At 38.4% G+C, this 25,713-nt stretch overlaps 2 protein-coding genes across 7 annotated transcripts in view; one reads left to right on the plus strand and one right to left on the minus strand.

The window, feature by feature from the left end:
• Positions 1 to 3,173, plus strand: nkiras2 (NFKB inhibitor interacting Ras-like 2). Of its 2 annotated transcripts, none has more exons than XM_026917256.3 (4): positions 1 to 146; positions 982 to 1,108; positions 1,208 to 1,449; positions 2,198 to 3,173. In XM_026917256.3, exons 2-4 carry the CDS (start codon positions 1,015 to 1,017, stop codon positions 2,438 to 2,440), a joined length of 579 nt encoding a protein of 192 aa, XP_026773057.1. In that variant the 5' UTR covers positions 1 to 146; positions 982 to 1,014; the 3' UTR covers positions 2,441 to 3,173. The 2 variants fall into 2 exon arrangements, with proteins under 2 accessions (XP_026773057.1, XP_034165574.1); XM_034309683.2 differs by having other exon boundaries at positions 138 to 183.
• A 3,002-nt stretch (positions 3,174 to 6,175) lies between these two features.
• znf385c (zinc finger protein 385C) overlaps positions 6,176 to 25,713 on the minus strand; it is a 94,403-nt gene continuing 74,865 nt past the window's right edge. For 4 of the 5 annotated variants that reach the window (XM_026917249.3, XM_026917251.3, XM_053239025.1 and 1 more), the window contains 6 exons: positions 24,067 to 24,274; positions 16,580 to 16,876; positions 15,088 to 15,275; positions 14,033 to 14,131; positions 13,843 to 13,935; positions 6,176 to 12,811 (listed from right to left, as the gene is read on the minus strand). In XM_026917249.3, coding sequence (XP_026773050.1) covers positions 12,584 to 12,811; positions 13,843 to 13,935; positions 14,033 to 14,131; positions 15,088 to 15,275; positions 16,580 to 16,876; positions 24,067 to 24,274 — 1,113 coding nt within the window. In that variant the 3' untranslated portion in view covers positions 6,176 to 12,583. The remainder of the gene's footprint in view (positions 12,812 to 13,842; positions 13,936 to 14,032; positions 14,132 to 15,087; positions 15,276 to 16,579; positions 16,877 to 24,066; positions 24,275 to 25,713) is intronic. The other variant, XM_026917250.3, reaches the window with a different exon arrangement.

Consider the following 25,713-nt stretch of genomic DNA (forward strand, 5'->3'; position numbering starts at 1 on the left):
CAGTTTATAGTCCAATACATTGCTATTATTATAGAGCAGTGTATGAAGTTTGTAAGGAAAAATGTTGCTTTTTTTGGACCATATGAGCGGGATTTCACCGCAGACCTGGCAACCCAGCGTGCGGGTGTAAACAGGAAGTGCTGATGGTGAGTACAGCTCGGAAGCTTCATTGCCTTTTCGAGTGTATGTAACTTGTGTTATTATCTCGTTTGTTTTTTAAAACACGCTCAGGAATGACTGGTTGAGAAATGAGCAGCGATGTTATATTAATTTTCTTGCATGTATACAGCTGTTCATGTTACATCTCTGTACAGATGTGAGAGAGCTAACAGTTAGCTTAGCAAAAATAGCCGCAGGGTGTTTTAACTGGACAGAAACCATGGCTGGAATTAAAACTAACATGAAATGCACATAAAAACCTCATGCCTGTTTCACCAGGGCTCCATAAATCAAATTTCGCCTCATAAAGTATTAAAACGATAATCCGCTTCGTGCAGTCATAGTTCTGTAAGTTTGTTTGATGCAGCTTTGTATGTTTATGTTTTAAAGTTGCCATTTGTAACTTGTTAAAAGTGTTTCTAGACCTATAATAGTCATTTTAAATAGTCATTTTAAAAGGTACCTGTGATTTGCAATATTGCTGTGCAAAAGATCTGGCTATATTTGTTTTTCCATCGATTTTAGATTGTTCTTTACATTTTTCTGGCCCTGAAAATAGCCTAGCTGTGAAAGAGGTGCTCAGATCTGCATCTCTTCCCCAAAAACAACCCACAAGGCAAAATAAGTTTCAACACAGGGGTCGAATCTGGAAAAGTAAAGGCTTATATGGTTTTATTGCAACTGTGATTTAAACATTATAAACTGCCATTTTAAGAAATAAAAAAAAACATTTAATGATTCATGGGAAAAATCTACATCAGCCTGTTTCACACTTTTCAAAGCGTTTCCTCTATAATTCATGTTTGTGCGTCTTTGTTCTAGTGTAAATGAGGTGAATGTGTGCAGAGAGTGATCATGGGAAAGAGCTGTAAGGTGGTGGTGTGTGGCCAGGCGTCTGTGGGAAAGACGGCGATCCTTGAACAGTTACTGTATGGAAATCATGTTGCTGGTGAGCCACAGTATTACTTTAAAAATGTTTCTAGAGTTGTGTTTTTTTTGAACAGGTGTTACAGTTTCACTAAAACGTGAACGTATGTTTTTGCGGTAGGTTCTGAGCCCATGGAGACGCTGGAGGACATCTATATCGGCTCGGTGGAGACGGACCGAGGCACACGGGAGCAGGTGCGTTTCTACGACACACGGGGTTTGCGTGACGGCACGGAGTTCCCGCGCCATTACTTTGGCTTCGCTGACGGCTTCGTGCTCGTCTACAGCATCGACAGCAAAGAGTCCTTCAAGCGCATGGAGGCTCTGAAGAAAGAGATCGACCGCTGCCGGGACAAGAAAGAGGTCAGAGCCTGGAACTCTGCTTTATCTTTTCATGTCAGTGCTGAATGACGACTCATTCATGATTTATTCTGCCAAAGTCTCGCCTTACACTGTACAGCTGTCGAGTTCCTTTCTTAATTCCTCTGCAGGCTGCTTCCGTTAGGGGTCGCCGCAGCGGATCATTGGGCCGTGTATTTGATTTGGCACAGTTTTTACGCCGGATGCCCTTCCTGACGCAACCCTCCCCAACTTTCTCTGGCACTGGCACTGAGAGCGCACTGTTGCACGCAACCCCAGTGGTGTGCAACAGTGCGCTCGGGTCTGGTTTGATTCCCTGGCCGGGAATCAAGCCCGGGACACAGTGGGGAGAGCGCTGTGGCCTAACCACTAGTCCTCCAGGGACCCTAAGTTCCTTTCTTACTTAAGATACGTAAATGCATTAGAAAATGAATGGACCTGTAACTCTCTCCTGCTTAAGACTGAGTGATGAGTTCATATTCATCAACCACACAGCAGGAAATGTCACTTTTTTTTTAAAAGAAAATCACAATGAGGTAACATTATCATTTTATCATAAACTTCCAATGTTTTGTTTTTAGTTACTTATTTACCCACAGTATTTTTTCTTTAGTCATTCCGATATATAAATATCATGAATATATTCAAATATGAATGCCTGTATGGATAAAATGACCATAAAAATGATTTGATATAAAAGTAAATTCTGGCAAGCCCATTTAATCTACCTTTCTCTCTTGTCTGTGTGCAGGTGACGATTGTGGTTTTGGGGAATAAGCTGGACGTGGCTGAGCAGAGGAGAGTGGACAGTGAGACGGCTCAGCAGTGGGCTCGTCAGGAGAAAGTCAGGCTCTGGGAGGTTTCAGTGACCGACAGACGCTCTCTCATCGAGCCCTTCGTCCACCTGGCCAGTAAGATGACCCAGCCACAGAGCAAGTCCACCTTCCCTCTGAGCCGCAACAAGAACAAGAGCAGCGGCTCTCAGGACAGCTAGACAGGGAGGAAAGGAAGGAAAAAGTGGAGAGAGGGAAGAGAAACACTGGACAGGAGCATGAAGAACTGATTTTGTCTGAACTGACGATTTCATGAACACTACGTTTCTCATGAATGAATGAATGTTCGCTTGATAAATAATTGTTTATTTTATGCATATTGTTGTGGTTTTCTGTAGAATTAGTGAAGGATTAGCATTTATCATGCTATATAAAAGACCTACATTTGAATCAAATCAGAGATGCTTGTTTGTGTAAATGAAATTTTATTTTACTGACTGATAAATCATGCTACTGCTCACTTTGAGGTTTCTGCTTGCCTGTTCCTGACATTCCGTTATCTTAAAAAATACTGTATATATTTCCTGTGCTTATACATGGTATTATATGCTTTGTGAAGGCATGTAATTATTTTTCTACAATGCTATTGCATTTTCCAGGCTCATCTAAATGCTGTTACCTTAAAAAAATAGTTCAACCAGAGAGATATCTCTCTCAGTGCTGTATTTGTATGTGTGTGTGTGTGTGTGTGTGTGTGTGTGTGTGTGTGTGTGTGACATACTTTGGCTAACAAATTAAAACTTTGCAGTGCTGTAGCCCTTCAGGATGTACGCTGTCCATCTGTAGAGTGTCATTTCCTGTTCAAAGTCAACTTCAGAGAATGAAACACAATTTCAGTAACTCTGTTTGCAAATTAGAGATGAGTGATATGGCAATAAATATTATATCATGATACCTTGAGATCTTTTTATTAGATTAAAGATTGCTAACACTACCACCGAAACACTACTACTGCATTTCAAAAAAGGAAAAGGTGGGAAAAACAAATACAAAATTAAAAAATATGTCTACAGGGTGTCTGAAAATCAGGAACCAATCAGATTAAAGCTACACGTAATTCATTTTGTAGTTATTGTTTACAACGTATGCTCTGCGTGTTCACCCTTATGCTGTATCATGTTTTTGGGGATTTTGCTCAACATCTTCCCGTTTGTTCCCGATTTTTCAGACCTGCTGTATGTTAGTGTCCAATCAGCTGCTTGTTATTCTAATAACGGAGCTATTAATGTACTGTACGATGGTTCCTGTCACAATTCTCATAAATAGGAATACCAATGCCAATATTATCACATTATACCCTCTCAGCCCCTCCCCTTCTTCTTCCTTCCTTCCTTTTTTTTTTTTTTTTTTTTTTGAATTTTAGCTAATTTTAAGTGATTATATAGAAGAGTGCAAAAGTCAGCTGACCTGTTTTACCCCAACAGCCAGCAAGAAAGTGAACAAATCTTGGCTAAGGTCACGTCTTCCATATTCCAGTCGTTTGCTTTAACCGAGTCCATTTGGCTCTGAACCCTGTCATGAGCATGTCAGTGTTATTTCTTGGAGAGAAAGCAGCAGGATTGCTTTCTGTTTGCCCTTTATCTCTTTTTTTAATGGGGCGGGTATTTCATTTCATTCTTGGCTAAGCCTGCGGTGACCTTAAAATGGGGGCTGCTCGCACCTGGCAGTATATCTCTGATAAAAATGTCCCTGTGTGTGTGTGTGTGTGTGTGAGAGACAGAGAGAGAGATGGAGATGTGAATGTGTGAGAGAGAAATTTTCTGAAATGGTTTAGGCAATACTGCAATATGACAGAAGATATTAAAATGGAGGACGAGAGGTAAGATAGGGGAAATGATTAAATAAAATTATTGTAAATTCCCAACCTAACCATTACACATTAAATCATACCTTGACTTCACATGCTCTTTGGAAGCTCTGTTTACATTTTCAAAGTCGCAATTACAAAGTTATTAGTGTTTAAGTGCACAGCTAACATTAGCTAGTTACCTGACCTACATTGGTTTTTTGATAGCACTTTAAGGCAGCAGTATTTACAAATGGGACCTTGGGAACAGGTTTAATAACCGAGACCTTTAAATTCTCATGATGAGGGAAAAGACTGTTTCAGTCATCCATAGAGTTTAGTTCTTTGTTTGCTAAAAAAAACAGTTTGTGGTCACTGATCAGGCAGTAGATCTTTAACCACGGGGACCATGGCCATATCTATCTATTAGAGGTATAAGCAGCCATTTTGGGCTCAGAGCCCGGATGTAGGATCTTTCAATAAATAAATGAATAAATGAACGAATGAATAAATGAATAAATAAAAAAGGTAAATCTTAGCCAAAGTAGATAAGACTAATTTACTACACTGCAAAAAATACAATTTTAGCAAGTAGAGATGCCACAGATTCATTTACATTTACATTTATGGCATTTGGCAGATGCCCTTATCCAGAGTGACTTGCAAAAGTGCTTTTAAGTCTCTATCAATAAATACATTCTGATACTGGAATACCATCAGATTCGATACCCAGGATTGGTATCAGGCCGATACCAACAAATAATGGATGTGGAACAGGTATCAGAGGAAAAAACAACGAATTCAGCCCGATCCTGTAATAAATGGAAAAGATTGGAACTTTTTTTTTTTTTTTTTTGGAACTGGAAATGTTTGCATATAAAAATACATGATTGTATTTCTTGTTAGGATTAACTGTATTATATTTATACTTTATTATATTTGCCATGTAAGTGAAGCGGTTTAACTGATTAAAAAAGCTGTGGTTTTGTGTAAGTCATGCTTTACACTTTGTATTTCTTTCCTGTATTTTTTAAGTGAAGTGCTTCCAAAAATCTTTTAAATGTCCTTTAAAAAAGGTTAGTATGCCTGATATACCCTTAAAATATAGAAAGAAGAAAAGCTATTTTAGATGTGTGACCTTGCTGTGACCTTGACCCTGTATGGATCGATTCCAAAATGTAATCAGTTCGTCTGCTGGTTACAGTGATATTTCCACATAAATCCTACCAACATTCAACCATCCGTTCCTGAGATATCGTGCTAACAAGAATCACGGACAAACAAACACACAGACAACCTAATGGTGGAAGCAAAAAAATATCAGACAGGTATCAATATTGGCTGATACTAAAGGTTTCAGTATCGGTATTGTTATCAGAAAACAAAAGGTTGTATCTCTATTAGCAAAGTGAAAATAATAAAATTTATAATTCTTAGATTGCAGTAAACCAAATATATGATTATGAAACCTATTTCTAGACATTTTACTCATTTCAAGCTTGATATAGTATTGTTATATTGGCAGATAATTTTTCTAATTTTAAGTATTTATTTCTAGAATGAAACTTTTCTGCTAACAGAATATGAACATTTACTACTTGAAATGAGTAAAAGCATCTAAAATAGGCTGAACAATCTTATAGCTGATTTATACTAATCCTATAAGAAATATTAGATACATTTCTCCAAGATATTCAAGATATTTCCACTAGTGTAATTAACCTTAGCAGTGCACTTAAACACAAGAACTTGACCAGCAGGAAAGAGGAGGATCTGAGGAGCATGTGAAGACATTACACACCTTCATTTCCTTCATTCATTTCCTTCCTCATCCTACAGACGCCATTTAATCAGTTCACTCTATACGAAGGAGAAAAAGTGGCAAGACTGCCAGTTGGTACATTGATTTTTTTCCTGAGAAGAAAGGGTGATTTTATTCATTGGAAGCTGTCCAGGTTTGGAGGAAGAGTGTGTGACAGAGGAGAAGGGTTAAACAGGACCTTTGGCTGCTTTGACACTTGTCATTGTGATGCAGGGCAAAATGACACGCTGTCTCCCTCCAGCCAATAACCAACATTCCCACAAGCCCCAGAAACAACAGGCACATTGCTGTAAGGAAGATCCAATTGATTTATTTTCTCTCTCTCTTTCACTCTCTCATTTTCACTCACTCTCACTCATGCTCTGTACAGAAAAACAGCAAATCAAATCAAAGGACAAGAATAAGAACCTGTTCAAAATGTTCAGCTTTTTTTTTTTTTTTCGTTACTGGGTCAAAAACACAATGAACAACTGTATTTCCATCCACAGATACTGGCCATGTCCCTTTTAAGAAGACAATCAGCTCATCTTCTCATGTTTTAGAAAAAATCTGATTTATGAACAGCACTGTTGGCATACAGACAGAGAGACAGACAGAGACACACAACATACACTCACCGCTCGGTCCTGATGAAACGCTTACACAGAGGAATGTACGTGGGACACGACGTGTTAGTTTGTGCTTCTGGACCATGTGCTCATGATTTGTGGTTTGTGAATGTAGCTGCACACTTGAATGTTTGAACAGTTATGAGAAATGTAGTATTAAAAATACATCTGTACAGGAGCTTATTAATGAATATGTGTCATTGTGGCAAGACAGAGCGTGTGTTTGGGAAGAGAAATCACTCAGAGCATCCTAGAAGCTGCCTAAAGGACTACTGCAGTGTTTTTCAACCTGTGTACCGTAGGCTATGTACGACACAATGACAAAAATGTTCTGAGGAAAGAAAAGAAACCTGTTTAGTCCAAACTTATTTGTATAGAAGTCTAACGTCAATTGTAAAGTCTTTCAAGTTGTTTATAAATGAAGCTCTACATTTGTAGAACTGGTCATTTCAGAGATTTTTTGAGGGAATAACTTGTGGCTGTGTGTGGTTGTGTGTGTCTATCTGCACACAGACACTAGGGATGTATAGCTGAATACCTGAATAAGAACACATTGAATAAACAGATAATGTGTTCTAAACAAATACATACATGAATAGGAGGTGTACTATACTATTTTTTTTTTATTATTATTTTTATTATAATTTTTTTTTAGAAAGCTTGTCAGAAATATTCACAGGGTATCTGGCTGGGATTAGAGGTTTTTGTATTGAGGCTGGGATCCCATGGAACCCAACAAAAAACATTACCCAAAAGTGACTTTTTTTTTTTTTAACAGGCAGTCAAATATGGAGCTCGTGGGACAAACAAACACCATGTTCATTAGCATTCATTCATCCATCCTTAGTAACTGCCTGGTCAGGGTTACAGTGGTTTAAAGTAAGCTACTAATTTATTTATGTTCGGGGAAATAGAGCAGACTAAATTTGTTAGAAAATAGCGAGAGGACGTATAAACAAAAATAAGCAGGTTGAAGAAAAACATTTTTGTGCACATCTCTAGTTGAGGCCAGTTATGAACTTGAGTGATGTAGCTGAGGTTGAGGAACTGTCACAGCCAGATTTCAAAGTGCTACCATTTCTACAGTCAGGTTCTTTTTTTTTCATTGTTTTGTAGCGTTTCTGGGGGCATAGTCATAGGTTTCATAATTAAATAAGTAAGTAAATAAATAATGCCTACCTCGGGTTTAAATCCGAATACAGTCACAGATAAACAGATACAGATAGTGATGTGTTGCACGCCTAGTAGACACCACTGTATTACTGTATTGCTTGACAAAACTACCAGCTTTGGTAAGACTTTCTTTCACGTTTGTCTTATCCTAAGACCTTTATTGCCATTGTAACTGTACATTATATAGTAATATTTTAAACATTAACTGACTGCCCTTAAACGTTCATTGCACCTCAGTCTGAATAAACAGGTTTTCGAAATATTGAATGTCTTGTGTGCTTTAATCACATGTACATTACAAATAGAGTAGATAGAGAAGAGTTTGAAAAACACTGGAGTATTCCTTTACCGTATAAGAAAGTATGCAATCGAAATGAGACCCCTCTTATTGCACGTCCACCAAAGCAAAACAGGACTGTTGAAGTCACTTTTAAAAGCACTGCAGCAAATGTGCCGCAAAATGCCTTCGTCTGTCTTGTCACCGCTGGCAACTGATGTTTCCATGGCTGCCTTCTGTCCTACAAGACGTACCATTACACAGATTCAATCTCGTCCAGAGTGCAGGGGAAAAAAAAAAACTGGCATTTTCACTGGCATTAATTCAACAGTAACCAAGAGGAAGGAGGACACAAAGACAGACAGCGAGATGGCCAGTGTCACAGAGAAAGGTAAAAAATCATGGCTAAATTTCCATTTTATATAAAAGGAAATGTGTTTCACACTCTGATTATGGCTATTGCAGCTCCAAACAGTGTTATTGCTCAACAGATTTTACATACTGAAGGAGAGAACAAGCAGAACAGATATCCAGGGCCCTTCATGTGTGTGTGATGATAACTGATATCATCCACATACAAGCACACACATACACATGTGCATATACACACACATACAGAGAGACAGAGAGAGAGATTTCTGAAATTTCAGGAAAAGTCGTGGTTTGTACATGGATCAAAGACAAAAAGGGTTTTCAACACACAAACAAACTGAATTTCATTTCTTTGTACTACACATTGGGATTCTTCCTGTGTAACTGGATTACTTTACTAAAAAAAAAAAAGTCAAAAATATATTTAGCAGAAATTCAGCACATTAAAATACGATACGGGAAAATAGATAATGAAAAAAAGACATATAAGGCTTTAGCTATACTTCTCATGTAGTGTACAAATAATAGACTAGACAATTTATACACCATTTTATTTAAAATTTTGTTAATGTCAATATTTGGCTGTTATAGCTTCTACTTCAATTGTGCTTTTATTTTTTTTTTTAAACCAAATGTCCAAATTTCATTTATTTAGAGTACGTTTTATTTTAATCTTCAGCACTGCTGATAAACGGTATGACGTTGTAAACCCTTTATCGTCTTTGACCCACATCCTGATCCACACCCTATGCTTGCTATGCTCCAGGTTGGATTACAGTATGGCTGATGTTTTACTCTGTTTAACTTCTCCTCTGATGGAGCTCAAACAGGAGCCCTGAGACTCGCCTGTCACTGTAGGCTTTGAAGCTGAAATGTCCCAAATGCAATAAGACATATCATTTAGTCATGCTGTTTTTTTTTTTTCTCTTTGCATAATCTCTCTCACACACACATTCATACACACACACACACATAAACACACACACACCTTGATTTCCTCCCACACTGATATTTTTTTCAATATATTAAATCATAAAAAGTAGGTAAATATACTAACTCATTCTTGGCATATGTTCTTATTTCATAATCTTTGTAATCTTTGTTATGACTTGGCAAACAATAGAAGACCCTTCAGATAGAAATTGTTCTTATCATAGCAATAATGACAATAATGACTCTGATAAATTTTCTACATACTCTCTACATATTTAGAAATCTACATACAACCTAATATAGACAACTTTTTAAAGTAATCTTCTTAAAGACTTTGTAAAATATCTTAATATTTCAGAACATGGAAAAAAAAATGAACAGATAAATGAATGTACTGAGTGTAACAGATTGAGCAGCAACACATCACTGCAGATCAAGAGTTAAATGCCAGCATTTTTCAACTTAAATCTTAATCTACTGCTCATGTAAATATGTGTGATCACCACCGATATGGATTTCAACGTGTTTTCATGTACGGAGAAAAGGACAGAAAACCTGTTTACTCCAAAGTCACTTATAATGTAAGTCTAAAGGGACGGTTTTTAAAATTCCATCTTGTTCCCTTTTTGATTAAAAAGCTTTGAGCACCTTTTTTTTGTAGAAACTTTTCCTAAATTCGTCAAAGGTATTTGTAAATTAAGCTCTAAAACTCACATATGGATTATCACTCAACCTTCGGGAAAGTATAACCAACAAGAATCACTGTTTGCTGCATTGCCTCTGTGTTGAAAGATGAATAAAAATGCAAAAGAACAGAAAACAGTTTCTCATACTTGTCTCATCTGAAGACCTTTTCTGTGCTGGAGTGTAACAGTTATTGTTTGAATTAGTGTTATATAGTATTTTTTAACATTTCTTGATGGAATTCAAATGCACTTTCAACACATTCAACGCTTCCACAAGTCAGTATCATGCATAATTTACAAATAGCTTTGACTGAAAAATTCATGAAAGTATTCAACAAAAATGTCACACATTAATTCATATACAGCACTGTACAAAGGTATTAGACACTTCTAAAGACATTGTGTAAGGTGAAGATAAAAGTATCAAAATAATTACTATGTTGAGCACCAAACAATAAAACAAGCAGTGAAACATAAAACCGAATCGTAATTGGCCTTAAAACGGAATAAATTCTTTTCTGTACGCTGTAATGCAGTTTTCTAAGGAGGTTGGCTGGTAGTTTGCTCCAGGTTTCACAGGTTTCATGGAGAACTTGTTTTTTTTTTTTTTTTTTTAATCAGATTGATTTATACCTTGATCTTTTTATGCAGTCCATTACTTACAATGATCTATTACTTACATTTTTTGTAATATTATAAAGAAAAATGTTAATATTTGTTAATATTTGGAAATGTATATTTTTTTTCTTTTCTACTGAAACACTAATGCAGTAGGCATACAATTTACAGTAAGAAAGTAGGTATAAAATGTATTTAAGAACAGAGGGTGCCTAAGACTTTTGCACAGTACTGTATTATAAAAATTCTACAGAGCTGATGAGGGACTTTTGTCTGAAACAACCTATTTTTCTGTAAACTTTGTGTACTACACCGCTGACTCTCTCTCTCTCTCTCTCTCTCTTTATATTCATATAACTCTACATCTGTATGTAGCGAACTGTACCGGAGTGATGAACACCATTCTTCCAAAAGATATTCCCTCAATTGGTATTTTAATAATTATAGCAAGAAAACTGTCTAATATATCAGTCCAAAATCTCCCATAGGTGTTCAGTTAGAGTAAGATCTGCTGACTGTGAAGGCCATAGCACATGTTTTTCATCCTCATCAATCTAATCAGTGAGTCCTTATGCCTTGTGGATGTGGGTGGAGTCATCCTGATAGAGACCACGCCCATTGGGAATAGAAGCATTTCATTATAGGATAAAGGTGATCAGACAGAAGAACTTTGCATATCCGTACAGAGATACAACAACCTTTAGACTTTCATTATAAATGAGGTATGTGTAAACAGGCTTTCTGTTCTTTTCTCACATCAAAATTCTTGTTGGTGATAAACACATATAAGCTCTAGATGTGGTAGATAAAGATTAAAGTTAAAAATGCTGGAGTATTCCTTTAGAAAGCCCCAATTGGCAGGAAAAAATACAGTGCTCCTCCTTGTACAGCAGAGAGCGCTGCTGTATGAGAGAGACGCGCTGCAGTGTCTATGAGGGAATGAGGTTGGTATGTGTCACACATGCACACATACTCATACACACACTCATACACACTCACGCACTCAAATAACGTGGCAAAATTGAAACTGTAATCAGGTGATGTGAGATGGATTTTGACTGACAGGTTGACCTTTGTGAGGTCTTAATGAGATAACACTGAGAGCAAAATGTACCAACATGCAGGGCCGAAATGTGAGACTGTTATAATCATCCGTGTGTGTGTGTGTGTGTGTGTGTGTGCGTGTCTATGTGTGCGCATGTGTGTATCAGTCTGACTCAAAATCATCTAATCTATGCAGAAAAAATTGGAACACTGATTGTGTGCGACTGTGTGTGCGTGTCTATGTGTGTTAGCAATCGAGTGCTGATTTGCCTGCAAATTGTCATCTCAGTGCACTGCACTTGTACTCACTGATGATTCCACGATGATTACCCACGATGCAAAGCGAAAGCTCTTATGGTTTCCAGGGGAGCAATAACATGTTTGTTCGTGTTGGGAAAAAAAATGAATGAAACGTCAAATTAAAAAGCATAAACACAGATTTAAAAAAAAGAAGCCTCGAGTAAAGGGATGTTTGCATTTGTCTCACTAGGAAATGTGCTCTATTCCTCTAATGCTGTAGTACTTCTAATAAATTACACAGTAAAATCCTATGGTTAATGTCTTATAAAACTATATGAGGTCCCAGCCAACTATACGAGGCTCCACGCATTTCCCTGGAGGCGTGACCTATCAGTCAACCTCTATTTGAAGGAATAGAGAGAGGTGGGTGGGTCAATGAGGTCTCTAGGGCCCTCCCCCAGCCTGGGGGCGTGTGCGCGTATGTCTCCTCTTGCTTCCGTGTTTTCTCTCAAATCATCTATCTCTGTCTTTGCTTTCTACCTTTCTGTGCTGCATAGTTCAAGAGTGATCCTCTTGTGAGGGCCACAGTCCTAGAGGAGAGTGCAGAAAAATTGGAGTGTGTGTATCAGTTTTGAGATTTTTTAAGACCATGTTGTTTGTTCTGTGCGTGAAAGTCAACTGTAACACCAAATCATACCTGTACCATAACCGCATGTATGTGTATGTGTGTACGTTAATGCATACTTTAATAAGGTGAGAATAGGATAGGTGTGTGTGTGGCCCGCAGTGGTCCTGGCGCAGGCCGAAAGAGGGTGGGGCCTAAGATTGGAGCAGGAATGAAGGCGGCACCGGTAGGGTGTCGGAGAGTGAGGGGATTGGTTGCCACTGTGCAAAGCGTGGGCGGAGTTATAGGAGCGGGCAGGAAACTGGTGGTCAAATTTTTAGTCAGCTGCTTCTGGAGAGCCAGTTTGGTCTAAAAGAGAGAAAGAAAGTGATATGTGTTGAAAGAAATCCCAGTGCCAATGGATATCAGCGTAAGTAAGTGCGTTTATTAACATGGACATGATAAGGCAGGCCTGCTGTGCATATTGTCCAGGCCCAGGACAAACCATTTAAAAAGGTCCCCCAAGGAAACACACACACGGCTATAACACATAATCAAAATTGATCTCATTCTAATGCAATATTCAATATTGCTTTAAGAACTCTGCCATACACTCTATTGAGTTAAACATTGTTTTTTCTTTTTGTTTTTGTGTGCCTGACTTATGGGACATCTTAGCAGACTTGCATGAATGAAAGTAACTAATAGCCAGAGACCCTCTACATATCAAACAATGTCTCTAATTATCCAAGGGACTTTCAGTGGGTGTGGAAGCTCTTACAGTCAAAAAGCAGCAGACCAAACTATTTTACAAAATAACAGAAATATAAACATTAATTATCTGATGAGTTGCAAATGATGCATAGACCTACACTTCAACCATCTCAGTTAAACCCTCCTGGGTCTCTCACCCAGTCTGGGCTTGGGACAGCTTCACTGGTTGTTACTATGACAAGTAACAAAATGGTCATTTAATGTGTGTTAATGTATTAATAGCAAATAGTAGTTTTGAACAAATCTGTTGGAAGTCTTCCAGATGTCACACAAAAGGGTCTTGACAAAAAACTAATTTGTAGATTAGATGTAGGTTGTAGATTGTTGTCTTGTTTCAGGACCCACATTTCATGTACGCTTGACTGTATATAGGGATATGAATTATCCACATAAAAATGCAGACATATTTATACATATTTAAATCCACTCACTCAAACCACTTCAGAAGGTGCAGACATATTTTATCCTGAGGTTATGTAAGTGTAAAATTCAGGTTCATTGAAGTTCAAATTTGATCAGCATACAAAGCAGACAAAACTATCAGGTGTAAATGAGACTAATATTATTCAAATGTTCGATAAGAATGTTCACAGAGACTCATACTGGTGTGCAGGTGTGTTACTCACCTGTGAAGACAGAGAGGTGAGACTGTACTGGTTAAAGACTTTTTTCATGGCTGACACGGCTCCTCCTGCATAGCCATTCCACCTGACACTCTGCTAAAAGACACATTAGAGTGAAAAACGCATCTATCTCATTAGAGACGCATCTATCTGTGTGACTTGAAGTGTGTGTGTGTGAGTGTGTGTGTCTTACCGACACTGCTGAGGTTGGTTGAGTCTTGCTGTGAGGGCTGAATTTGGGTTTGGGCGGCTTTCCGGCCAATCTGTCTTTATGTCTGCGACTGTTCATGTGCTGGAATAAAGACAAACGCATATTAACGTTATAGGAATACAAATCTGAATTTAATATAAATCCACTTATCACCTTGTTGACAGTGATTCAGTTCTCGCATTCATTTTCTCAGTGTGTAACAAATGATGAAATAACCCCTGTCAAGTTATTGAGACGAATCAGACTTAGAGAGATGGCTGCACAAAATATCATTTGTTAATTGCCATATAAATGGTGGCAGAAGTGTCAAATATTTAACCGAGATGCATGAAAAGTTTACCTTTCTAGTACATTTTGAAGCACTTATCACAATTGCAATATGCTACCTTTATCTGTATCATTCAGCCAGCATATCAGTAGCTAGTTTTCTATTGGACGGTGACTTTATGATTATCCTTAGATCAACAAAACAATCTTTCTGAGAAACTGAAATCACAATGAAAACTAAAAACCCCTAAGAAAATCAAATCAACTACTGTACAACAATCATGACCTGAACCTAAGCAGCATGTGAATACAATATATTAAACTAATTTGAAATAAGATAAATCACCATGTCCTGTGGCTTTATGCATGTCATTCACTTGGAACTTGTGATATGTTTAAATCAGAGAAGCTTTCGTAAAAAATCTTTTTAGTTCAGGAATGGGGTGTACGCAAAAAAACTTCACCCCAACATATAGGTCAAATCTAAAATCCTGAAGGGTTTTTAATTTTTTCTGAGGATACAGAAGTCTGGATTTGGATTTTATAAGATGTATTGTAGCAGGTTGTGGCCTAAAGCTCCCTCTGTCTTACTGTGAATTGACCTGGATTGGCTATAAATGGCACTGCTTGTAGGTGGATGATCATGGGTTGCATTTTCCTTTAGTCTTTCTTCTTCAGTGCAAACAAACATAATATTTTTTGTACATAATTCTTTAAGTAAACTTTAAGTTATATAAAGTGACACTGCCTTCCAGAGAAGTGTGTGTTACCTGGTTGAGCTGGGTCTCTGAGTTGACGTGGATCTCACACACTTCACAATGGAAGCTCTTGCTGCTCACACCCAGGCTGCCCTTGTTGGCCAGTCGCTTGCTTTTACACGCGGCACGGGAGGACAGTGCCTTCCCTCGTCGCCGTGGCAACACGCTCTGTCCCTCCAGCATCAGTTTGTGCTTGATGCCTGTGAGAAATCAGGTTCAGGATTCATGAACGAGTCCCGAAACACAAAAACTCCCACCATGAGCTAAATCATCATAAGGAAGCTTCAGTAAGGATCAGGAAAAACACGCAAGTATAACAGACATATGACATGTTTATTACAAACAAACAAGCAAAGAAAGTTCTCTAAGCTGCATTCTTATTAGGTAGACCTACCATAAAGGTTACTTACTGACTGTAGCCATCATACAGGTATGTGTATCCGGTAGAGCAGTGTTGCTGGGTTTTTAAACACTGTATATTCTTACTGGGTTCTTTATTAGACACACCTCCATAATTCACCTTGCACTGGGAAAATTGATGCTAGTATCAAGATGGTTGGATGATTTAAATGTTTTCGGAAAATATGGGGTTTGCAGCTTTACGATTGATAAAAATAAATTGTGTGGTGTCTTGTAATATTTGCTTCCTTTTAGCCTATTTTGTGGTCCTATACAACCCTTAATAACTTGCTGTCTGACTTTGGAGCAGAGCAACAAAACACCTTTCTCTGATGCATCTTAGCCTCCCTTGTCCATGGTGCCTAATAAAGCCGCGAATATCTTTGCATGCAAAACATGAATGGGGCTTAAATTAAGAAAATGAAACAACGTGTTGTTTATCAGGACGACTTTACAATACAAGAACTGTGTTCAACACAGAGCACATGCAGGCATAGTTTATATGCTTTTATTTAAATTTTATTATTCGCTTAGTTTCAGCTAATAAAATGTTAGGTTAATTTACAGACTTCAGTTTTGCAGCATTCCTGACCTTGGTAATGGGTAATTAATCTAAAAAATAGACTAAATGCTAATGCTAGCAACTAGCAGCTACAGAAGCTATAGCTTCTGGTCTGCGATACTATGGTCTGCAATTGTTACGGAGCACAATAGGATGATGACATGTTACACATGATCTCACATTGCATTTATTGATTAAAATTCATCTTTTTCAAGGCACGGTTTTTGTTGATTTTCCTGCACGCTTCATCAGTGTCAGTTTCTGACCAGAGCAGCTTCTGACTGAATGTTTTGCATTACTGAAAGTGATGCCGAGATTTTAAAATGCATTTGTGCCAATCACTGCTGTGCTCAGAACGGGTCCAGATCTCAAATACTATTTAGTCTAGTCTAGTGTACTATTACTATTACTATTTTATTACTATTTAGTATAGGGTACAGTGTGAACTTATATGGTAGATTCACCTGATCAACTGACAATTGAGTGTACTTCTATAACTACACAAACACTGTATCTGGTTACTTGGATAAACAAAGCCTGTACCGCTGTTGTGGGCCTCCAGTTGAGTGATTGAGTTGACTGTCACTTTGCAGACAGGACAGTGCAGGTGATGCTTGCTCCTCCTGGGGTCTTTCTCCCTCGGGGTCTCTTTAGCTAGGCTGTCCTGCTCGGTGCCTGTCTCGCTGGGACCAGCAGCATCCTGCAGGCTGTCTGAGTGCTGCGAGGGAGGAGAGGAGACGGCCACATCTGCGCATGACACCTCAGATACCGGAGTGAGGACCACTGAGCTGACCTGAGCCTCGTTCAGCTTCACCACAGAGTCGGAGTCACACTGAAGAGCTACACAGACAGAAGAGGGAGACAGAGAAAAAGAGAGAGAGATTTTCATTATAAAAATTCTCTATCTGACAAAAGAAGAAAAGTCATTTAAATCTTTTATTAAAATGTCATTGGCAAACTGATGCCTATCTGCATTTACCTTTATTTTTTCTACCTTCAATTTCTTTATCCATCTCTGCACCACTTCACTGGTCGTCTCACCTCCCTCCTTTCTTTACTCCTTCTCTAGTCTCACCTCCCTCGAGCCCAATGCACTCAGATCATAAATTAAAGTACTCAAGTGTAACAGAGTAGAAATGATCAGAATCAGTCTCTCTACTAAGTAACACCTGCACACTCATAGCCAGGACACACACACACACAGTGTTTTGAGTGTTACCCAATGCAATTCTCCCCCTTTCATTAACTTTCACACTTCATTCAGGTGTGAAAAAATGCTTGTGTGCACGCTGGTCCTCTCTTTACTATATTCCCAACAGATTGGCTGCATTTTTCTTCTCACACCTTTCAAGGCCTCTATAAAATTCCCCCTCACCAGGGAATTCTACAATTACAATCTCACTGATGGCCCTTTTAACACCAACAAGGTTGTTGTTTACTGAGCCAGTGTCAAATCCTGAACCGTTTCATGCATTTCTACTGCAAAACGAGTCTGCTTTGCTTCGGGCTGTATCACACCACCCCGGCATAGAATATTTTGCTATAACAGCATGCTCTGTCGTGTGTTATTCCTTATCTTCAGTGGACATAGAAAAGAAGCTAGTAATAATAATAAAACTAAACTAGAATACCGTTTGATATAGGATCACTCCCCTTAGAAAATCACATGTAAACGTAATCAGGAGTAACTAATCACCTTCTGGATCCAAGGTAATTGGCTTCCACCTGTGATCAACTGTAATGGTTTTGATTAGTTCAGAATAAAAGCAGTTATTTCTAGAGCATTCCAGTGCTTGGTAGTGCAATTCAAAGCAAACAATCTACTATGAGTGGCAAGGCACTTACAAAAGAATGCAGAAATAAAGCTGTGGAAAGGCACAAGTCAGGAGATGGGTACAAAGAGATTTTAAATCCATCCCTAGGAGCACAGTCAAGTCCATAATTAAGAAGCGGGAGGTGTTCTATCCACCAAGACCCTGCCTGGACTAGGCTGTCCCTCCAAACTGAATGGTCGAGTGAGAAGGAAACTGCTCCGAGGGGCTACCAAGACGCCAATGGCAACTTTGAAGGAGTTACAGGACTTTATGGCAAAGAGTGGTCATTGTGTGGATATCACAATTGCTCTACAAATCTGGCTTGTATGGGTGGGTTGGAAGAAAACGTCATTTGAGCTTTGCAAAAAAAAAAAAAAAAATACCTTGAAGATTCTAAGGCCAAGTGGAAAAAGGTGCTATGGCCTACAGTACAGCATGGTGGTGGTAGCATCCTGTTGAGAGGGGTGTTTCTCTTCAGTAGGGACTGGGGCAGTTGTAAATATTGAAGGGACAATGGATGGAGCATAATACCCACAGATTCTTGAGGAAAACCTGCTGCCCTCAGTTATTCTTGTTTTTAATTTTTTAATTATTTTTCAGAAATGTTGCTGGAAAATCCCTGTTTTTTGTGCTTTCATTTCCTACTGTAAAGCAACAAAATGTAAAGATTTTGAAAAGGGGTGATTCTTTTCTCACTGTCGCACTCATCTTGTGCATGATCATGACAATATCTTTTTTTTCTTACAGATTTAACTTGGGTTGAATTCATATGTTCTTAAAGTACAGCTTGCAAAATGATTGTTATTTATATTGTTCATTAGGAAACTCCCACATGTCATTACATAATGGTTTGAAACTAATGGAAATGTGGGCTCTGGCTGTGTGTTGGTGAAAAAGGGGTAAGAGATGTCACTGCATTCTTCATAGACGGGCAACAAGGGATTGATTTTGTGCTACTCATTAAACTGACATGCTCCGTATAAGTGGAGCACTTCACTGCATGATAAACCGAAGTGTTTGAGTAAACAAGATTGTGAGGCTGACAAATCTCACATACAGCTGTCTATGATAATGCATAAAGCACACACACAGACACACACCCACAGAGAACCCAACATGCTGTGTTTTCTCTACATGGCTTCCATAGTGCTTCAATCTGGTATAAAGTTCATTTGGAGCCCCAATGAGTGTGTGTTCATGCTCAGCTGAGGGTAAGTTTCATGCAAAACTATCATGCAACCACATTTTTATAGCTGGAAAGAAAAAAAAATGGTAGGACATGAATCCACACACCCACACAGAGACACATACCGGATTCGTGGCTTTGATTACAATAATGATAATAATGAAGATAATGATGATGATAATAATACCACTAATGACAATATTAATGGTGATGATAATTATGAGAAAGGGGATGATAATAAAGTCTCTTTAATCAATAATATAGCAGAGCTGTGTGTGGATATAACAGTTCAGTATAATAGTTCAGTCCCCTCTGTATAAACTGTGCAAGCACCGGTGTGTAAAAAGTGCTGAGTCATGTTCACGGTCTGCGCTTACACGTATCAACGAGCTTTGCAGAACATCATAACTCTTTCACTTCCTCAGTCTCATTTCATTTTTAATGCTTTATCAGCATTACTGTCATAAAACACATTATATATGATCAAATAAATTATACAGACACAGTGTGACTATAAGAGCCAGCTCATCATATACAGGTAGAATAGTGATAGTTATTGTTTATCAGTAGTATATCAGTAGAGGACATCAAACTTAGCTGCTACAATCACAGACACAGTTAACTCTCAAAGTAGAGAATCCAGTTTTTCTTACATTTAAGTTACAATTAATTCATTACTCAGAGATTAAATTCTTCAGAAGCATATATCTATAATATAGATTTATGTTTTGGGAAATAAAAAGGAAATTGTGTTTTATCAGCAACTGTCCCGGTCTCCTTGGCAAAAGCTCCATGTACTCATGTTTGTTCTTGTTTCTGTTTCGGTCCTGACTCCGCCCCCTGTTCTGTCATTTGCTTGTTGCCTTATTGTGTCCAGCTGTTTTGTGTTATTCTTAATTCACCCATTTATACCATGTTGTTTCTGCAAAAAAAAAAAGTGGCGAAGTCTCATCACATTTTGTTTTGTTAAGTCTGTACCTTTGTTTTCCGTGTCTTAAACTGTGGATTGTCCTATGTTGAGCTTGTCTACCTATGTTTTGACTACTGCTTGGGCCTTTTGTATCTAAAGCTGGGTTCCAGAGTGGCACAACAGAAACGTGTTCACCCTATCACTGGGAGATTGTGAGTTCAAATCCCTATGATGCCACAGCCATGCGTTGTCATGAGTCAAGTGAGCAAAATTGCTATTACTGTCTTTCCCCTGTCAATCAGAGTGAGACTAGCCAATCACAGGTGTCTGTGAGGTCCTGTATGTGGAAGAGGGCAGATAGCTCTTTCCTCTACATGTGTTACACTGCCCTGTGATGTAGCATGAACTGCAGTTCGTAAAGACGCGGAGGTCTTTCTGTTTCTGTGTGTTAGCCTTCACCCTCCCCGTTTGGTAGTTGTCATATGATAGTGGAGAGTTAGCTAGTAGGTAGGAATCGGCAAGACCAATTTGGGGAGGAAATGAAGAAACAATCCCCCCAAATAATCGTTTTTTTTCCTGCAAAACACTGCTTTCAAAATTATCAGCACCACAATTAGTATGCTTGTGAGGTCTCCCCTGGAGAGAACAACAGCACTGAGTCTCTTCTTGCAATGTTTAACAAGCTTAGAAAACATCTTGGTCACTCCTCCATACAGAATATTTCAAGCTCCGTTATATTCTTGTGGTTCCGCATATGGACTGTCCTCTTTAATTCAAGACAGCATATTTTAACAGGGTTACTATCTGGAGACTGTGAAGGACATTGCAATGTGCTGATATTGTGCTTGTGCAACTATTTCTGTGTTACCATTTAGCTACAGTATGTCCAAGTTTTAACCTCCTGGCGGGGGCAACCTGATTTTGGAATAACATCCTGGTACAGAATTCATGATTCCATCAATCTTCACAAGAGCCCCTGGACAACTCATGTCCTATTCCTGGCAAATTTCCAATGCTTCCAAAGTACTGAACTTTTTATTGTAGGAATGATTATGTTAGCTGTCATTTTAATTGCTTATGTTATATGTCTCTTTTGCGTTAAAAACTGTTTTTTTCCTATGTCGAGGATTTACAGGTATGTAATCTCATATTTATAGCACAGCAATACAGGAAATAGATGACAATAGAGTTCATTGATTTTTTCACTTATTATTATTCTTTAGGGGTAACAAAGATTGTGAATTTGAAATCAGAGCAAAGGAAAATGAGTGAAATTCAGAAACGTTTAAACTACAGTCAGTTTTGTCCATTCTCTTGATGGGTGGTGATAATCCTGACAGTATATTTGTTGGATTACAGATTTTTTGTAATGTCTTTCCCTCTCCATTCACAGCTGTGTCACTTATTCTGTTATTTTATTTCAGTTTGATTTGCATTTTATCCACAAGCTACTGTTTTTTTGGGGTTGAGCACTTTCAATTTCTTTGGAGGTGATTCTAGGGGACAACACTGAAGACTTCAGGTCAGCATGGCCAGTGAATGTGTGTGTGACTCTGTGGAGAGGTGATTAGCCACTCAACCCCACCCCCTCGTCTGTCCGTCTCTCTCTCTCACCTGCTCTTCTCTTTGTCGTGCCTCTCAGCTCTTAATGGCAGTTGACATGCTTAATGTGTGCTGATTGGCCCCTGCAGCTGCAACCTTAATAACTGAACAGTGCTAATTTCATCAAGTAATCAGCTGGATGAATGTGTGTGTGTGTGTGTGTTAGCATGAAAGCACTCAGTGATTAGCTAAAGCTCCAGTGTATGTTCATGCGAGATAGTATATGAATATGTGTGTTTATTTCATTGTGTGCTAATACAAGACTTCACAAGCTGTGAGGCCACTCACAATTGTGTTTGATACAAGAATGAAGAACGGTGTCCAATACCAGCCTCTAATTATCATAAAAGTATTTAAATTATTGCCACTATGAAAAGGAGCAAAGGCTAATCAACTCTCTCACACCCACTGTGTCTCCATCTCTTCTGTATTTTCTTCCTTTTTTGAATATTTCCTGTCTGAGTGCCTCACCAGGAATGGGGTAGAATATTACCATGAGATTCGGTGAGCTCAGGCTTCTCTGGCTCTCATCTATTTCTTTTGCAAAAGGAGAAGGCTACATTAATGACGAGCAGGGATTTAGGAACAGTTTGCTCTTAAACTGATACCATTCTGTGAGAAACATTCTGTAAGCCCTAAACCGAAAACACTACTGTGAGGTGCACTGTGTCTGACAAGGCAGAGCTGAGCGGACTGAAACAATCCACTGCATGTAATTATTGCAAATCTTAGCTTTTCTAAGGCCATGGTTATCAAAATAGGGTCCATGGACCCCCTGGGATTGCCGGCAGGGGTAAAATTGCGGGGGAGCTGCACATTTTTATTTTAGGTGAACAGCAATCAGAGCTGAGCTGAAGTACTATAATCTGATGGAGACGTAAATCACAGAATGGCATAATGATAATAATAATGCGGTAGTAAAATCTCACACTGGTTTACAGAGAAATAATTTCATTTCAAAGTTGTACAAATGTTTTCCTTCAGCCAAGGCAATCATAAACTGCTATGTACATACATTTGATCATTAAAGCTAAATGTGTTCATTTCAAGTCTTCACTGTATCATAGAGGTGTAACGATGCACCGTGGTGCAAATATGTGACACTGGGGACCGTGGAAATATGCGATTAACACTGTGGAAATTAGCATTCTATTAATTATGCATCTAATGCAGTTGCACTGTTTGAACACCAGAGGTCCCAATCTGGGCTACCCATAACGTTAAATATAAAGGGAGCATGCTGTTCACGTCATCTCCTTCATACGTGGAGAGCTTGCGAGATTACCAGGAATCATCTGGACCTGTGAAGTGACCAACAGCTCTGGAAAACAAAGACCTACGATAACAATAACCATTAAAAAGAGCACTTTAGTAGCTTTCAAACGACACTAGGCCCATGCCGCTGATTGTTTACAGTATTAAACCTCTCTTCGTAGCAATTTTTGATTTATTTAATTTTATACTGATAAAATTGCATGTTTTCAATTTCAGTCATAATTTTTCTTCATCTCAGGCACAACACATCAAACATTGCAATGTATGGGCTACAACAGCTGCAGAAGACCACATCAGGTTCCACTCCTGTCAACCAAGAACAAGAATCTGAGGCCATCATGGGCACAGACTCACCAAAACGGGACTGTTGAAGACTGGAAAAAGACCAGGAGATTCTTTTTGTAATGTTCAGCTGTCCAGTGTAGCCCGTTCATTTCAAGGTTTGATGTTTTGTGCATTCTGAGATGTTTTTTTGCTCAACATGGCTGTAAAGAGTGATTATTTGAGTTACTATAGACTTTCTGTCAGCTCAGACCAGTCTGGTCATTCTCCTCTGATCTCTCTCATCAACTTGCAGACCCTCCGCTCACAGGGTGTTTTTTGTTTTTCGCACCATTCTGTGTAAACTCTAGAGACTGTTGTGTGTGAAATTCCCAGGAGATCAGCAGTTTCTGAAATACTCAAACCAGCCCATCTGGTACCAACAATCATGCCACGGTTAAAGTCACAGAGATCACACTTACTTTTTCTTTCTGATGTTTGATGTGAACATTAACTGAAGCTCTTGACCTGTATCTGCATGATTTTATGTATTGTGCTGCTGCCACATGATTGGCTGACTGGATAACTGCTTAAATGAGCAATTTTAAAGGTGTTCCTATTAAAATGGAGGGTGAATGTATATCTGTGCTGCATTCACAACACTTAAATATTATGAACTACAACTTCAAAGTTCCTTCAAATCTGTTTGCTGCTATCGTTGCTGTTATTCACATGTTGGGTTTTTTATATTTGTGAGGCTTTTGACACTTATAACTGTTGGTAATTAACACTATGCCAACACAATTTTTTAAAATAAAAATAAAAATGGGCTATATGTTGCAAGGTGATTATGAACATATTTGACACATTTAGTTCTTTTTGATCCTTACAAAGGGTTAGACACATGCGAGCACACACACGCACGCACGCACACACACATACACGCACACACACGCCCACACGGAAACATTTGGCCACTCACTGGATGCTTCCACTGCGCAGGAATCCGGGAGAGCAGGGAGAGGATCAGGTGCAATCATCCTCCCTCTGTCTCTGTCTCTGTCTTTCTCTCTGTCTCGGCTGCTGTGTGTGGCGTCGAGCTGCCGTCTGTGCTGCTTGTTCTTCTGGGCCTCCAAAGCCTTCAGTTTACGAGCGTGCTTATGACCTTTATAATGTGCTTCGGCCTGATTCTGCACACAGATACAGCCAGGGGGTGGGGGGTCTTTAATTATTCAAACTATTAATATGCTACACAAATACATGCATGAAAAACACTGTCATTGTCAAGCTAAACAAACATATAAACATTTACCTTTCTGTAAAAAAAGAAAAAAAAAATCCAAAATACCATAAGGGATGTAAATTTTAATATATGTTAATATTCAGGAGACCTTCTGGATGATCTTTAAGTGTGCATTTGTGCGCATACACACACACACACACACACACACAGGGCCTGCACAGGGCTGATAAGAGGAGATACAGCCAGCAGGGAGGCAGTGGTATAATTGCATGTGTAATGTGCAGGAGAAAATGATCACTCCACAAATACACCGTCAGTGCAGATAGAAACAGAGAGAGGGAGAGACAGAAAAGGAGAAAAGACGGGGTGAAAGATAAACAGTAAGAACAAAAACAGACTTTAAGGCATTCGCATTTATCATTATGTTTTGATTATAATTCAGTTTTGCTGCACACCAGGGCATAAATCAAAGCAAAAAGAGAGGCTTTATATTGGTTCAATCAATTTCAATATCTGGCTATGATACATATCTTAATTACATATCACTGTAAACTCTTAATAAATAAATAAAAATAACTACGGGCATCAATTATAAAAAGTAGACCTGGAAAAAATTAATTAGAGTTCTACAAACCGTCTAATGAAATATCTGATGAAAAATAAATAGAGATTGAATTTTAGATTAGAGATTGAAGAGATTTAATTGAATCTTGAGAAAGTCTAGATTTTTTTTTTTTTCCGCATGGAAATGACAAGAATCATGATTTTTTCTGACCACTGGCTGCTTTAGAACCATAATGTACATTTTCAACCATCACGACAAAACACTAGTGCAGTTTCATGGTGGATGAAATTTACATAATTATATAAAATTACAAAAATCAGAGTTCTGGTCATTTCCTTGTGAAAAGATCATAGACTTCTCAACTTTCTCAAGATAGTCTTTTAAGAAAACAAAAAAAACTTTTGAAACTTTTTATTAATTTTATAGATCATTAACTGTAGCATGTTTGGGAAAACACTTTCGTGCAGAGAATACTGGGATGTCTAAAAACAACCGATTTAGATGCTTGGTGTCTTTAATAATACTTTGATGACAGAATATCTTTACTTTTGTCTTTCAAAACATGCTCTAATTTCCATGATTGAGTGTCTTTACATTGCATAATTTTGCACATTATCTAGTCCTGAGCAAGACGCATCAACATGCATACAGAATCATTTCAGTATCACATAACCACATAACACCCTGAATTAAAACTGAATCAGATAGTGATGTAACTGGAGATTCCCAGCCCTAATAAAGACGTTGTGTTTTCAAAGAATGAAATAATGAATATTCTTTAACGACACTGAGAAATCCCATAACGCCAGGAGTCTGAAGAA

This window comes from Pangasianodon hypophthalmus, chromosome 13 (assembly GCF_027358585.1).
Source record: "Pangasianodon hypophthalmus isolate fPanHyp1 chromosome 13, fPanHyp1.pri, whole genome shotgun sequence".
NCBI classification, from domain to species: domain Eukaryota; kingdom Metazoa; phylum Chordata; class Actinopteri; order Siluriformes; family Pangasiidae; genus Pangasianodon; species Pangasianodon hypophthalmus.

Coding starts and splice junctions, on each gene's coding strand:
- nkiras2 (XM_026917256.3), top strand. CDS start 1,015: ATGGGAAAGAGCTGTAAGGTGGTGGTGTGTGGCCAGGCGTCTGTGGGA. Junction 1,109..1,207: donor GTATGGAAATCATGTTGCTG/GTGAGCCACAGT, acceptor TTTTTGCGGTAG/GTTCTGAGCCCATGGAGACG. Junction 1,450..2,197: donor GCTGCCGGGACAAGAAAGAG/GTCAGAGCCTGG, acceptor GTCTGTGTGCAG/GTGACGATTGTGGTTTTGGG.